The sequence below is a fragment of the Crinia signifera genome, chromosome 12, assembly GCF_055691185.1.
Source record: "Crinia signifera chromosome 12, ASM5569118v1, whole genome shotgun sequence".
Taxonomy (NCBI): Eukaryota; Metazoa; Chordata; class Amphibia; order Anura; family Myobatrachidae; genus Crinia; species Crinia signifera.
The window spans coordinates 47,963,815-47,977,693 of NC_139228.1; the positions used below are offsets into that span (position 1 = coordinate 47,963,815).

Here is a 13,879-nt window from a genome sequence, read left to right on the forward strand (position 1 = left end):
CCAGTGAAACCATATTGTGATCACTGTTCCCTAATTGTTCAATTACTTTTGTGTTTGAAACTAAGTCTGTGTTATTTGTTAAAACTAAGTCCAAGAGTGCCTCATCACGAGTTGGAGTTTCCACCGTTTGTGTAATAAACTGGTCTTTAAGTAAGCTTAAGAACCCATTGCTTCTTGCTGATTTACCTGTTTTGTTTTCCCAATCAATGTCGGGTAAATTAAAATCCCCCATAATTAATACCTGACCCTGATTTGATGCTTGTTTGATTTGGTTTAAAAGAAGAGACTCTTCCCTTTCGTTTATATTTGGTGGTCTATAGCATACCCCTATTATAAATTTGTTTTTTTATTATTGTCGGTTATCTCTGTCTCCGAGTTGTCGTCTTCCAGGTCTGTGCTCATATTTTTCTCACATGATGTTAAGTTATTATTTACATATAGGCACACACCCCCGCCCCTTCTATTTTCCCTGTCTTTCCTGTAGAGTGTATATCCCTCCATTTTTAATGCCCAGTCATGCGACTCATTACACCATGTTTCTGTAATACCAATGATGTCGTAGTCGTCCCTACTGATCACCGTTTCTAGCTCCCCGATTTTACTCACTAAGCTTCTTGCATTAGCCAGTAAGCATTTTAATTTATGTTTATTTTTAGATATGGCTCTAATATTGTGATTAGTTTCACCCCAGGACCCATTTGAATTCTTTACTAGCTTCCTCTTTCCCCTCTCCCCTTCAATAGACTCTCTACAGGCCTCCCCACCATGCACACTGCCTGCCCTCTTTATAGTTCTGGGAATTCTTCCTCTGTCCTTTCCTCCTTCCCGTATACTAAGATCATCTGTACCTAAGAACTGTAATGGGGTAACGTGACTGTTACAACATAACATTTTATTACATGACATTCCTGATGCACCCTGAGAGTTACCCCCGATTATGCCCTTGTTATGTCCCAGGACTTTGTCTATGTCTCCGGCCCCCCCATCATCTCCTTCCCCCATATGATTCCTGATCCCAGTCCGGCTTCTCTCCCTGATGGTCCCATAATGTCTTGCTGCCCCCACCCCCCGTCGCCTAGTTTAAAATCTACTCCAACCCTCTAACCATCCTTCCCCCCAGCACCGCAGCCCCCTCCTCGTTCAGGTGCAATCCATCACGGCAAAAAAGATGACACCTGACCGAGAAGTCCGCCCAGTGTTCCATGAACACGAATCCCTCTTTCCTACACCAATCCTTAAGCCACACATTTACCTCCCTGATCTCCCTCTGCCTCCCTGAGCTAGCGGGTGGCACTGGTAATATTTCCGAGAAAATTACCCTAGATGTCCTCACCTTTAATTTCTTACCTAATTCCCTATACTCTTTTTTGAGGACATCCCACCTACCATTGACTTTGTCGTTGGTGCCGATGTGCACCAAGACCGCCGGGTTGCTCCCAGCCCCTCCCAACAATCTGTCGACTCGGTCCGCGATGTGCCGTACCCGAGCACCCGGGAGGCAACAGACCGTGCGGCGATCGCGGTCCCGATAGCAGATTGCCTTGTCTGTTCTCCTAATGATGGAATCCCCTACCACCACTATCTGCCTTGGTACCTCACTAACTGTCATCCCGTTTGAGCTAGAGGGACCGCTCCTCTGGTTGCTAGAGGGAGCCGTATCCTCCAGCTCCGTCATTTCGTCTCTATCCTCCCCCGAAACTTCGTCCAACCGGGCAAATTTGTTCGGGTGTGATAGATCCGAGATGTCGTTCCTGTCCCTCCTGTCCCTCTTGTTTCCCCTTCTAACCGTGACCCAGCTGGCTGCCTGATCCTCTTCCTCTACCAGTGACCCTTTCTGCAACTCCTCCACCGTTCTATTTATGCTTTGCTCAAGATTGTAAATGTCTCTCAGTCGCTGAACGGCCCACTCTAGATCAGTGACCTGGGCTTCCAGGGCGGACGTTCGCCATTATATCTGACTGAATAGGCCGTGGGTCAATCAGAACTCGTGGTGGGACTTCTGGGGGTGGGGGGGCGGAGCTATGCTTCGTGTCCCGGCACCTTAAAAAATTTGATACTTGATCGGTTCTCCTTTGCCATCAATGTAGGGAAAACATCTGGTTCTCGCTGGTGCTGTGAATCAAGGGAGGGGGGGCACGTGGGTCCGCAAATTGCGGTAGGGGGGTTGTGTGGGTTCGTGAATCGCAGGAGTTGGGTTCGTGAATCACAGGTGGGGGATGCGGGGAGTGTGTGTCGTGAATCGCGGAAGGGGGGGGGCGTGAATCGCGGGAGGGGGGTTGCGGGGGGCCGCAAATCGCGGGAGGGGGTGCGGGGGGATGTGTGCCGTGAATCACGGGAGGGGGGGCGTGAATCGCGGGAGGGGGGGTCACGGGGGTCCGGGGGGGTGCCACTCACCTACACCATGGTGGATGGTGGGCGTGTACTGTAGCCATGGCTGGGCGGGGGAGGTGATGTCAAGGGGATGGCGGTGTGTGTAACACTGGTCTTTTCCCTAGGGGGGGGGGGCGGGTTTGTGTATAACGCTGGGCGGGAACATTATGCACACAGGGGATGAGTGACAGATCTGGCTAAATATATGAGATACTTTTTAGCTGTGGGAGATCCTGTTAAATTATATTGTGTTCTAAATTAATAATTAATACTGGCCGTTATATATGAATTTATTGTCTAATTGTGTATACAATTGCTATTTTAATAAAAATCTATATTCATATTTTTAATATTTATATCATTTGTTGTTTTTAATAAATTAGTTACATTAAAAATCACTGCTTTCTTCTGTTTCTTCAAGGCTCTAACAGACTTAACAAAAAATAGAAATGCTCGGAAGATTGAATGGACCACTGAGTGTGGGCAAGCCTTCAGAACCCTAAAAGATATGTTGACTAGAACCCCAGTGTTGGCTGCCCCTGACTATAATAGAACATTTATTTTGCAGACAGATGCTTCAGGGGCAGTGTTAAGCCAGGTAGGAGAAGACTGTAGGGAACAGCCAATCGTGTATCTATCTCGTAAGCTAGCTGACCGAGAGATAGCTTATGCCACTATAAAGAAGGAGTGTTTAGTCATAGTGTGAGCCTTAAAGAAACTACAACCGTATATCTATGGGAAGGAGTTAAGTGTAGTGGCTGACCATAACCCTTTGAGTTGGCTACAGAGAACTTCAGGTGAAAATGGGAGGTTTTGAGGTGGAGTTTGGCATTACAAGGTTTCACCTTTTCCATTTCTCACAAAAAGGTACAATCCAGACATGAGGAACAAAATGGCAAGCTTTGCAGACCTTCGGGCAGAGTGGACAGTCAGGACCCCGATATTGCAACCATGCCTGTCTCATAGGCGCCGATTCTGTAAATGCTCAAGGGCTTGAGCACCCACGGAAATTCATAAGCACCCACTGGCCACCTTCCCCCCTCCCGCTGATTGCCTTAGTACTACTACTGCAGCTGCTGAATTTGATCAATGAATCATCATTCCATAGAACAAAATTATCTTTAGCAACAGTTATAGAAACAACTATACAGTATGTGCAATATTTCTCATCCTGAGCCTCAGGATGAGAAATGATGCACAGATAACTGTTGCTAAAGATATTTTTGTTCTATGGAATCTGGCTTTATGACTAATAACAGGTATTATTTTGTGGTCACGCCCCTCCCCCATTAAGCCACTCCCCTATAGTTTTAGCTTGAGCACCCACCAGCAAAAACATAAGTCAGCAACTATGGCCTGTCTCCTCAATTTAAGAAGGGGAATGTATGTGAGGAGGCAAAGGATAGGGCTTGCCTGCACTTTATAAATGAAAGAGTTACCCTATGGCCCAAGTTTTTTATGCACTCTCCAGCAGCCATCCACTTCCATCATCATAACACTAGATGCACTCTCCAGCAGCCATCCACTTCCTTAATCAAAACACTAAATGCACTCTCCAGCAGCCATCCACTACCATCACCATAACACTAGATGTCCTCGCCAGCATCCATCCACTTCAATCACCACAGCACTAAATGCACTCTCCAGCAGCCAACCTTGCACTTTTCCATAACACTAGATGTAGTCTCCAGCAATCATCCACTTCCATCAGAGGAGGCAAAGGATAGGGCTTGCCTGCACTTTATAAATGAAAGAGTTACCCTATGGCCCAAGTTTTGTATGCACTCTCCAGCAGCCATCCACTTCCATCATCATAACACTAGATGCACTCTCCAGCAGCCATCCACTTCCTTCATCAAAACACTAAATGCACTCTCCAGCAGCCATCCACTACCATCACCATAACACTAGATGTCCTCGCCAGCATCCATCCACTTCAATCACCACAGCACTAAATGCACTTTCCAGCAGCCAACCTTGCACTTTTCCATAACACTAGATGTAGTCTCCAGCAATCATCCACTTCCATCACCATAACACTAGATGCAGTCTGCAGCAGCCATCAGGGCATCAGTATAACCCTAGATGCACTATCCAGCAGTTATCCACTTCCATCACCATAACACAAGATGCAGTCTCCACCCTCCATCCACTTCCATCACCATAACACTAGATACAATCTCCAGTAACCATTCACTTCCATCTCTATAACACTTGATGCACTCTCCACCAGCCATCCACTTCCACCACTATAACACTAGATGCTGTCTAGAGCAGCCATCCACTTCCATCACTATAACACTAGATCCAATCTCCAGCAGCCATCCACTTCCATTACCATAACACTAGCTGCACTTTCCAGTAGCTATCCACCTCCATCACCATAATACTAGATGCACTCTCCAGCAATCATCCACTTCCATCACAATAACACTAGGTGCACTCTCCAGCAATCATCGACTTCCATCACAATAACACTAGGTGCACTCTCCAGCAATCATCCACTTCCATCACATAACGCTAGATGCACTCTCCAGGAATCATCCACTTGCATTATCCTGCAGCAGTGTGATATTTTACATGAAGTTTGTAATTTTAAGAAAAAAACTTTTTAATTTTACATTGTAGATGTTCACTAAATTATTTCCAGATGTAACTTCTATTCTCAGAGAAATATATTTTAGTATCAGTTACAATTAATATATATATTTTTTTATTAATCATTAGATTTTTTTTTTTTTTTTTTTTCACTTTAAAGGGTGTAGAGTTACCCTGACAGCATCACACAGATATTAGATGATTCACCATGTTGTGCAGTAGATGTGGTTCACTTGATTTTCAGAATGAAAGTCTTCTAGGTCTCTCCAGTCCTAGGCAAGCTTCAGCAATGGAAATCAATTCCTTTTAAAAACAGCTCTGGAATACAGACCACATAGAGGATGAGAAACATTTATTATTATTATTATGATTATTATTATATTTTTTATTTATAAGGCACCACAAGTAGTGCGCAGTGCCGCACATATAGAACACATTAGAACAGAACAGGGTATACAGAACTAGACATAACAGCGACAGAAGAACAAAAACAGCACAAATCTTAAGGCCCATACATACTGGGTGACTTTGAGCTGAAAGTCACTCAAAACAGTATGTTTGAACGGCTTTCAGCTTAAAGCCAGCCAGTGTATATGCCCTGGCTGTGAGCGCTGCTGCAAGCTCCCGCATCATCCCCGGGAAACCTTTCATCTGCAGATGATCGGCTTTGAGGACGGCTTTGCATATCGCTGTGCTATGCAAAGCCGCCCTCTCCCCTTTGATGGAGCCGGGCAGGGGGAAAGGGGCTCAGTGTGTATGCACTGATTGGCTTTCCCCCCAGCGATGATAGCGATCATCGCTGTCCATACCACTGGGCAAAGTCGCCCATTGTGTATGGACCTTTAGTACATAATACAGCTGAGATATAGAGAAGTGAGTGAGAAGAGATGGAGGTATAGATTGTAGGTACATAAGAGAGCTGTAATTGAAATGCAAGAAGGGTGCTGTGAGAAAAGGAGGGAAGAGAGCCCTGCTCTAAGGAGCTTACAATCTTCCCTGAGATATAGTACATCCCTTTGAGCATCAAATTGATGCTTAAGAGATACAGGTTGTTTTCCACAATCGACGAGCAGCTTTGATCAGGTCATCCCTTCTTAATGAAGCCACTGACAAACTTCAATTATCTTAGAAATTTCTCACTGAGAACTCGATGAGTCACCTAGGACAGAATGTTCAGGAATCTGCAATAATCCACAAAACTGTCACTCACTTCCCAGCTGATTCAATGTTTTTTATGCAGTGTGTAATGCTGTAAGATTTCAAAATGTTGCGAAGGGTCAGTTCACCACTTTCTTTTGATACAATTTTGGAAAAGTACTGTATGCTCTGAACGTAGCTCTAGGAAGCAGGGTGCAGGGGGTTAGGTTTAAGCACTAGCCGGGAGGGTTAGGTTCAGGCTGAGGTACTAACATCTGCAGGGAAGTAGAAATTGGCCTTAGATTATGTACTAACATCATCAGGGAAGTAAGTGAGATTTGGCATTAGATCATGCATTAACATTGTCAGGCAAGTAAGGTTTCTCCTTTGATTATGCACTAACATTGTTAGGGAAGTGGTGTTTGGCCCTAGATCATGCACTAACGTCAGCAGGGAAGTGGGGTTTGGCCTTAGATTATGTAATGTACTAGCATTGGAAGGGAAGCGGTCATCTATTAGAATGAACTTAGTTCTACAGTCATTAGGTCGACCCCACTAGGTCGACTGGCAGGAAGGTCGACCTGACTCAAGGTCGACATGGGCCAAGGTCAACATGACGTAAGGTTGAATTTGCATAAAGGTCGACATGAGGAAGGTCGACTGGTCATAAGGTCGACATGGGTTTTTCACTGGGTTTTTTTAGCCGACATGTGCCGACAGGCGGTATTTCATGCCCTACCATCCACTAGGGCGTGGAGGAGGTTATTAAAGCTGTGGCGAGCGAAGCGAGCCACCGTGCCCGAAGCATTGCGAGCGAAGCGAGGGTCCGATTCTCATTGCCAACTGTGTCCATGTCGACTGTGTCGACATTCGGGTCAAAAAACAGTGAAAAACCCATGTCGACCTTATGACCAGTCGACCTTCCTCATGTCGACCTTTATGCAAATTCGACCTTAAGTCATGTCGACCTTGGCCCATGTCGACCTTAAGTCAGGTCGACCTTCCTGCCAGTCGACCTAGTGGGGTCGACCTAATGACTGTAGACCTAAGTGTGGTCTGACAGATGTACCGATTCCCATTGGAAGGAGAGTGGGGTTTGGCCTTAGATTACAGTATGTACTATCATTGGCAGGAAAGGGGGAGTTGGCCTTAGATTATGTACTAACATTGGCAGAGAAGTGGTCTTTTGGCATTGTTCATAATCATAGATCATTGCAAATTTGTTCTTTTAGCAGTTTACATGACCAGAAGGAAGAATTGCAGAAGCGCCTGTCATATACCACCCACAAACTGGAAATGCTGGAGAGTGAGTTTGACTCCACCAGGCAGTACCTGGAAACAGAGCTAAGACGAGCTCAGGAGGAGCTGGACAAAGTGACTGAGAAGCTGAGGAGGTCAGTGTATTAGCTCGATATAATGTCACTTGCACTTGGGGATGATAATATGAATATACAGCATTTAGCTGAAGCTTGAGGTTGTTATGTAACCATGAATACACCAGATTATATGCTTGAAGACATCAGTCCACACCAATTGTTACTATAGTTTGAAAATTAAACATGTAGTGCACAGTATAGCTGTGCACAGAAAACCAGAATATCAGAACTCCTCACATGGGCCCTTATTCTGGTCGGTGCGGATATATCCGCGTGCGTTCGGGCCGCCGATGTTTTGTATCTGCGCATGTGCATAGGCGTCACTGCGCATGTGCGAGCGGGGCATACGGCCAAATCCCGCATGATATGTGAACACTCCGAACAGGGGGTGGAGAGGGGCGTGAAGGGCTATTTGGGCTCATTACCATATGCATACGCCCCGCGTTTCATGGGCGTTCATCACCGGATGTCAGCTGCCCGCCCAGATCCCTGCTTTTGCACGGAGAAATGCCTGTGTGGTCTGAAGTTGCGGGAGCTGGTGGAGCACTCGGTCCTGCATTCGATGGTCTGCGACCATCGAATGATGGGGGAGGTTCCCTTAGATGGAGGAGGCGTATTCCGTAAAAAATACACGTGCGGTCCATTCGGCCAGCTTCTTACCGCGTACGGACGGAGTTGGCGATCCGTATGGAAGGCGGGGTTTCGCACGCACGGTCCTGGCCGCATAATCGGATCCGGCCGCACCGATCAGAATAAGGGCCATGAAGGCCAGTAAAGGGTGAAGGCCAGTAACACCAGTCAGTTACATTATCAGAAGTGCGAAAATCACAAACATGCGATTTTTCACACTTCTGCGGAGCGGTCTCAGCGCACAGCGCTAGGTTTTGGGGGGTAAGGTACAGTAGGAAAAGGGAAAAAAGATTATACAGTGCAGAAGTACGGAAGAAATGATTGAAATAAAAAAAATTGCTATATGAATAGGCGAAAAATAAAATAGTAATAAAATAATTAATAAAAGAATAAAAATAAAGTTGAAACAAATAGATAAAATAATAAGACAAGGCAACACATGTTTAAGCTCTTTTAAAGAGAAATTGCAGGTGCTGCAGGACTTTTTCTAATCTTACCATATATAATGCCGGTAATTTCAGCACCTGTCAATTGGAATCGACGGAGCCGCCAATTGTTGTAATGGTGGCTGGGGGACTGAGGCAGCAATCAGGCTGGATGGACGGGCTGCTGATGTGGGAGGCGGCTGGGAGACTCAGGCAGCATCCAGTCTTCACCCGTCAGGCTGGTTGGTGCAGCGGGTCACCGGCTGCAGGTGGAATTTGCCGGTCTTCAGGTGGGGGTTGATTTTGAAAAAGTCTCTCTGTCTGCAACTTGATCAACACGTTTCATGCGTGATAACACTTTGTCAAGATAAAAAACTTTATATGTAAAAAAACTGAAGTTTATTCTTCTAAAACTGATATTTTCCTTAGAAAAGGGTGGGGACCATGTAGTAGAAAACTTGGTCCATTTATTCAGAGGGAGATTCAGCGTTGCCAGGGGATACGGCGCTGCCTCCAAGTCCTTGTCTGAGTAAACTGTGATGGTATCATGAATAAGAACCTGTGACTCTGATGTTAATTATGGCAGTCGTCCCAAATGTTTATTACCTAAATATCTGTATAAATAACTGTATATGTAGACAAATGTTTGTAAAGACAATTGGACTAAAAATAGGTCCTGGTAACCTAGTGACCTAAATCACCCAACTCTTAGATTAGAATCTGCCCATTTAATGTGTGGTCTTTGGGGGTTGTTCTGTTTGGTGCGGTGGGACCGTATACGGTCGGATCTGGCTTTTTTTTCATCTGCGCATGCGTATCTTTCGCAAGGCGCATGTGCGGCGACTGCACACTGCTCACGGACGGGTCTCTCCGTGCGAAAAAACCTGTCCGCAAGAGCACGGTCATTGTGGGCGGCATGTGGCCATTTTTATGGGAGCGGCCGGAATAATGAGGAAAACTGGTCGTAAACATGGGTGTAGACGGGGGTGTGCACACAAAATGCACGGTGCCACAACCACCTCGATCGGCGAACGCACCGTGCATTTTGCCCCAAAAACAGGCGGACGCCAAAAAGTGCTCCTGACCACCCCTAGAGATACCGCATGAGAGCGGACGCCTGGGTCTGCTAATTAACGCAGATTACTAGTCAAACACATACACCTGAATGTAATAAGCAATGCTGCAGGCTATTAAGTGAAAACCATTATTTCACTACCTGCAAGCCACACACAGCCCTAAAACACATTGGAAGCTTATATTTCTACACTTCTCAACATGTAAAGGTTGGTTTAATTTTAGGTAATATTCATTCTAATACCTGGTCATATATGTCCAGGTAGTTATTTTATAACCGTCTATACCCATTCAGAAAGTGTTTTTTTCTACTTTAAAAAGCAGGACACTCAATTCACAGGAGTCGACATGTGTCAACTTTTTCACTGTAACACAAACATACCAGTTTTTTATTATGAAAAAGACACATAAACAACGTCTAAAAGCAACAATTATGTTTTTGGACTCAATTTCTACTTGCAATGGTGGAGCAATGTACTAAGGCCATGGCCAATATTTTGCAACCAATCTGTATTTTTTTCCCAAGAACATACATTATGCACTTTCATATCTGCTATGAACTTTATGTAGCACACTCTGTATGTAAGATGCCACCAAGCACATTATTGCAATCACATATCTCTAGCAAAGGATCCCAACATCTGCCTATCACACTCTAAAGTCTTATTTTGAACAATATTAGAACATGTTTGCACACAGGGCCGGTGCTAGGGGGTTTGGCGCCCTCCTGCAAAAAACAGCGCACACCAAAAGAGAAACGTGTGATCTCACAAGGAAGGGGAATGGCTACACAATAGCACTCCCACTCCAAATTACACCACATAGTAGCACAATATTATTCACCTTACACAGCTGTAACTAGCCATTTTGGTGCCATGAGTTAAAAAATAGGGAGAGTTTGCGCCGTAGGAGCGTGCAAAAATGTAGGAGTATGGCTCCATGGGGAAGGGGCGTGGTCACATAAAAATACCAATTACACCGTAATCCCCATGATACATTATGCTTCACACCTCAATGCCCATTACACATTATACCACACACAGTAATGCAAATTATACATTATGCTACACATCATGATGCCCCTTACACAATATGCAGCACACCATAATGCCCATTACAAATGATGCCACACACCGTAATTCCCCTTACAAAATATGCCATGCACTATAATGCCCATATGACATTGACACACATTATGCTACACATAATGCCCCAAGTACTCCTGGATATGCCCACATTTGAAGGGCTGCTTATTTATAACACCCACACCAGTTGCCAAAAGTAGTTGCTCTGCTTATACGTAGTGCTCACACCAGTTGCCGACATTAGTAGCACTGTGTAACCATATGCCCACACAAGTTGCTGACATTAGTAGCACTGTGTAACCACATGCCCACACCAGCTGTCGCCATTATTAGCACTGTGTAACCATATGCCCACACCAGTTGCCGACATTAGTAGTACTATGTAACCATATGCCCACACCAGTTGCCAACAGCAGTAGCACTGCCTATACACGTGCCCACACCAGTTGCCGACAGCAGTAGCGCTGCCTATACACGTGCCCACACCAGTTGCCAACATTAGTAGCGCTGCCTATAGACATACTCACACCAGTTGCCGACATTAGTATCATTGTCTATACACATGCCAACAGTAGTAGCACTGCCTATACATGTGCCCACACCAGTTGCCGACATTAGTAGCGCTGCCTATACATGTGTCCACACCAGTTGCTGACAGTAGTAGCACTGCTAATACACGTGCTCACACCAGTTGCCAATAGTAGTATCGCTGTCTATACACGTGCCCACACCAGTTGCCGACATTAGAAGCGCTGTTTACACACATGCTCACACCAGTTGCTGACATTAGCAGCGCTGCCTATACATGTGCCCATACCAGTTGACGACATTAGCAGCGCTGCCTACACATAATGCCCACACCAGTTGCCGACAGTAGTAGCACTGCCTATACACGTTCCCACACCAGTTGCCGACATTAGTAGCGCTGTCTACACACATGCTCACACCAGTTGCCGACATTAGTAGCGCTGTCTACACACATGCTCACACCAGTTGATGACATTAGTAGCGCTGACTATACATGTGCCCATACCAGTTGCCGACATTAGTAGCGCTGACTATACACGTGCCCACACAAGTTGCCGACATTAGAAGCGCTGACTATACACGTGCCGACATTAGTTGCCGACATTAGTAGCGCTGTCTACACACATGCCCACACCAGTTGCCGACATTAGTAGCGCTGTCTACACACATGCTCACACCAGTTGCCGACATTAGTAGTGCTGCCTGTACACATGTTCACATCAGTTGCTGACATTAGTAGTGCTACCTGTACACATGTTCACATCAGTTGCTGACATTAATAGTGCTGCTTTACACTTACACTTTAGTCTCCTGGCAGCTCAGCCTCTCCTGTGTCTTCAGTGACAGTCTTGCTCCCTCATAGCCCTGCCCCCTTCGTCTGTGTAGCCAGGCCCTTTTTTGATCGTGTAACTCCGCCCCTTTTCATCCATACTGCTTGTTGACCTGTTTTAGAGCCTGGAGGGAGCTCTGTGCCTCCGGCGCTGCTGCGTGCCCTGCAGTGTGACAGGGGCAGCAGCAGCCGGCAGCCACAGAGACAGCAGGGGATGCAGAGCTTTGGATCCTCTGCTGAGCGGGTAGCGCCGGCCCTGTTTGCACACAAACCATTTTGTCATGCTTGGTCGACTGACACATCTTTAACACACCTGTACCAAGAACTATGGGGAGTCATCACTGTTTGTTTTTGGAGGACACATATGCATTCCTACACAAATGTCACTTTTCCCCCTTGTTTGCCTACCTCACCCACTCCATGAGGAACTCATTGTTCTAATTATGGACATAATTTAGTACATACACACAAACACAAACATGACTTTATTTAACCCCTTCCCGACATTTGGCGTACATTTTCGTCATGGTCGGGATGTACTTCCCGACACATGGCATAAATGTACGTCATGCCATTAAACTGTCACCGCGTCTATAGATGCGGTGACAGAGGGACGATGTCTGCTGTCCCTGACAGCAGACATCTTCCCTCATTGCCCAGGGGGGGCATCGATGCCCCCCCCCCATCGGCGATCGCTGTGATTGGCTGTTCAAATGTGAACAGCCAATTATAGCGTTTTCTGTGTACAGGCGAATAACGTCGCTCGGTGACACAGGGATCGGTGGTGATTGGTGCTGTTAAGTACAGCACCAATCACCACCGGGTGTAAGGGTGTCACTGGTGGTCACCCCACCTCACCCCACCTGCCCCCAAAGGCTGTGATTGGTCCGTCGGACCGACGGACCAATCACAGCCAATACACCACATAGAAAATACCGGAGACAGCCCTGCAGCCGCCATTCCGGTCAGGAACAGCGTGCAGAGCGGTCTCCGTGCCCATCTGTGCCCTTATACTGACCTGATCAGCGTTGGTGGCATCCGTGCTGCCAGCTGCTGCTGCTGCTTCCTGGTTGCTGTTACTTCCTGGTGCTTGAGCTGCTGCTGCTGCTGCTGCAGCGTCATTGTGTCAGAGAAAAATATTGTGTGATATAATTTTGTCTCTGCTGCCCCCTGCTGCCCCCCTTTTGTGCTGATCAGTATAAATTAACTGATCAGCAAGTTTTTTTGGGGTGCAGGGTTTTTTTTTTAAATATACCCTGTCAGGTTGCACAAAAAGTTGTGTGCCTGCTGCCCCTCACTGCTAATCAGTGTTGCATCACTGATCAGCAGTTGTTTTTTTTTGAGGGTGCTGTGGGGGTTTTTTTTTAAAAAATTTTTACACCCACGGTGCTTTTGTGGGTGTCCTGTGGCCGCTGAGCGCTGATCAGTGACGTACATCACTGATCAGCATTTTTGGCACAGGGTTGATCTAATTTTTTTTTTTTGGATCAAATTCCTGTTGCGTTTGACTCATCAGCAGTTTTTTTTTATTTTTTTTTTTTGGAGGGTGCTGTGGGGTTTTTTTTTTTTATTTTTTTTACACCCACGGTGCTTTTGTGGGTGTCCTGTGCCCGCTGAGCGCTGATCAGTGACGGACGTTACTGACCAACATCTGTGCTCAATTTTTGGCGCAGGAGCTTTTTTTTTTACACGTGTTAAAGCACTACATACACACTACATACCCCCCGTTTTGAAATAAAGTTTGTACCCCCCCCCCCTACACTATACACGTGTTGAAACACTACACTTAAAAATAATAAAAATGTCCCAATCATCGCAAAGACTGTT

General features: G+C 46.0%; 1 protein-coding gene across 12 annotated transcripts in view; it reads left to right on the top strand.

The window, feature by feature from the left end:
* Positions 1–13,879, top strand: part of BEGAIN (brain enriched guanylate kinase associated) — a 330,134-nt gene that overhangs the window by 182,122 nt on the left and 134,133 nt on the right. For 6 of the 12 annotated variants that reach the window (XM_083166756.1, XM_083166763.1, XM_083166759.1 and 3 more), the window contains one exon: positions 7,338–7,499. The exons of 1 other annotated variant lie outside the window; for it this stretch is intronic. In XM_083166756.1, the coding sequence (XP_083022882.1) occupies positions 7,338–7,499 (162 nt within the window). Of the gene's footprint in view, positions 1–2,791; positions 2,969–7,337; positions 7,500–13,879 lie in introns of all 12 variants that reach the window. 5 more of the 12 variants (XM_083166758.1, XM_083166761.1, XM_083166762.1 and 2 more) reach the window with 2 other exon arrangements.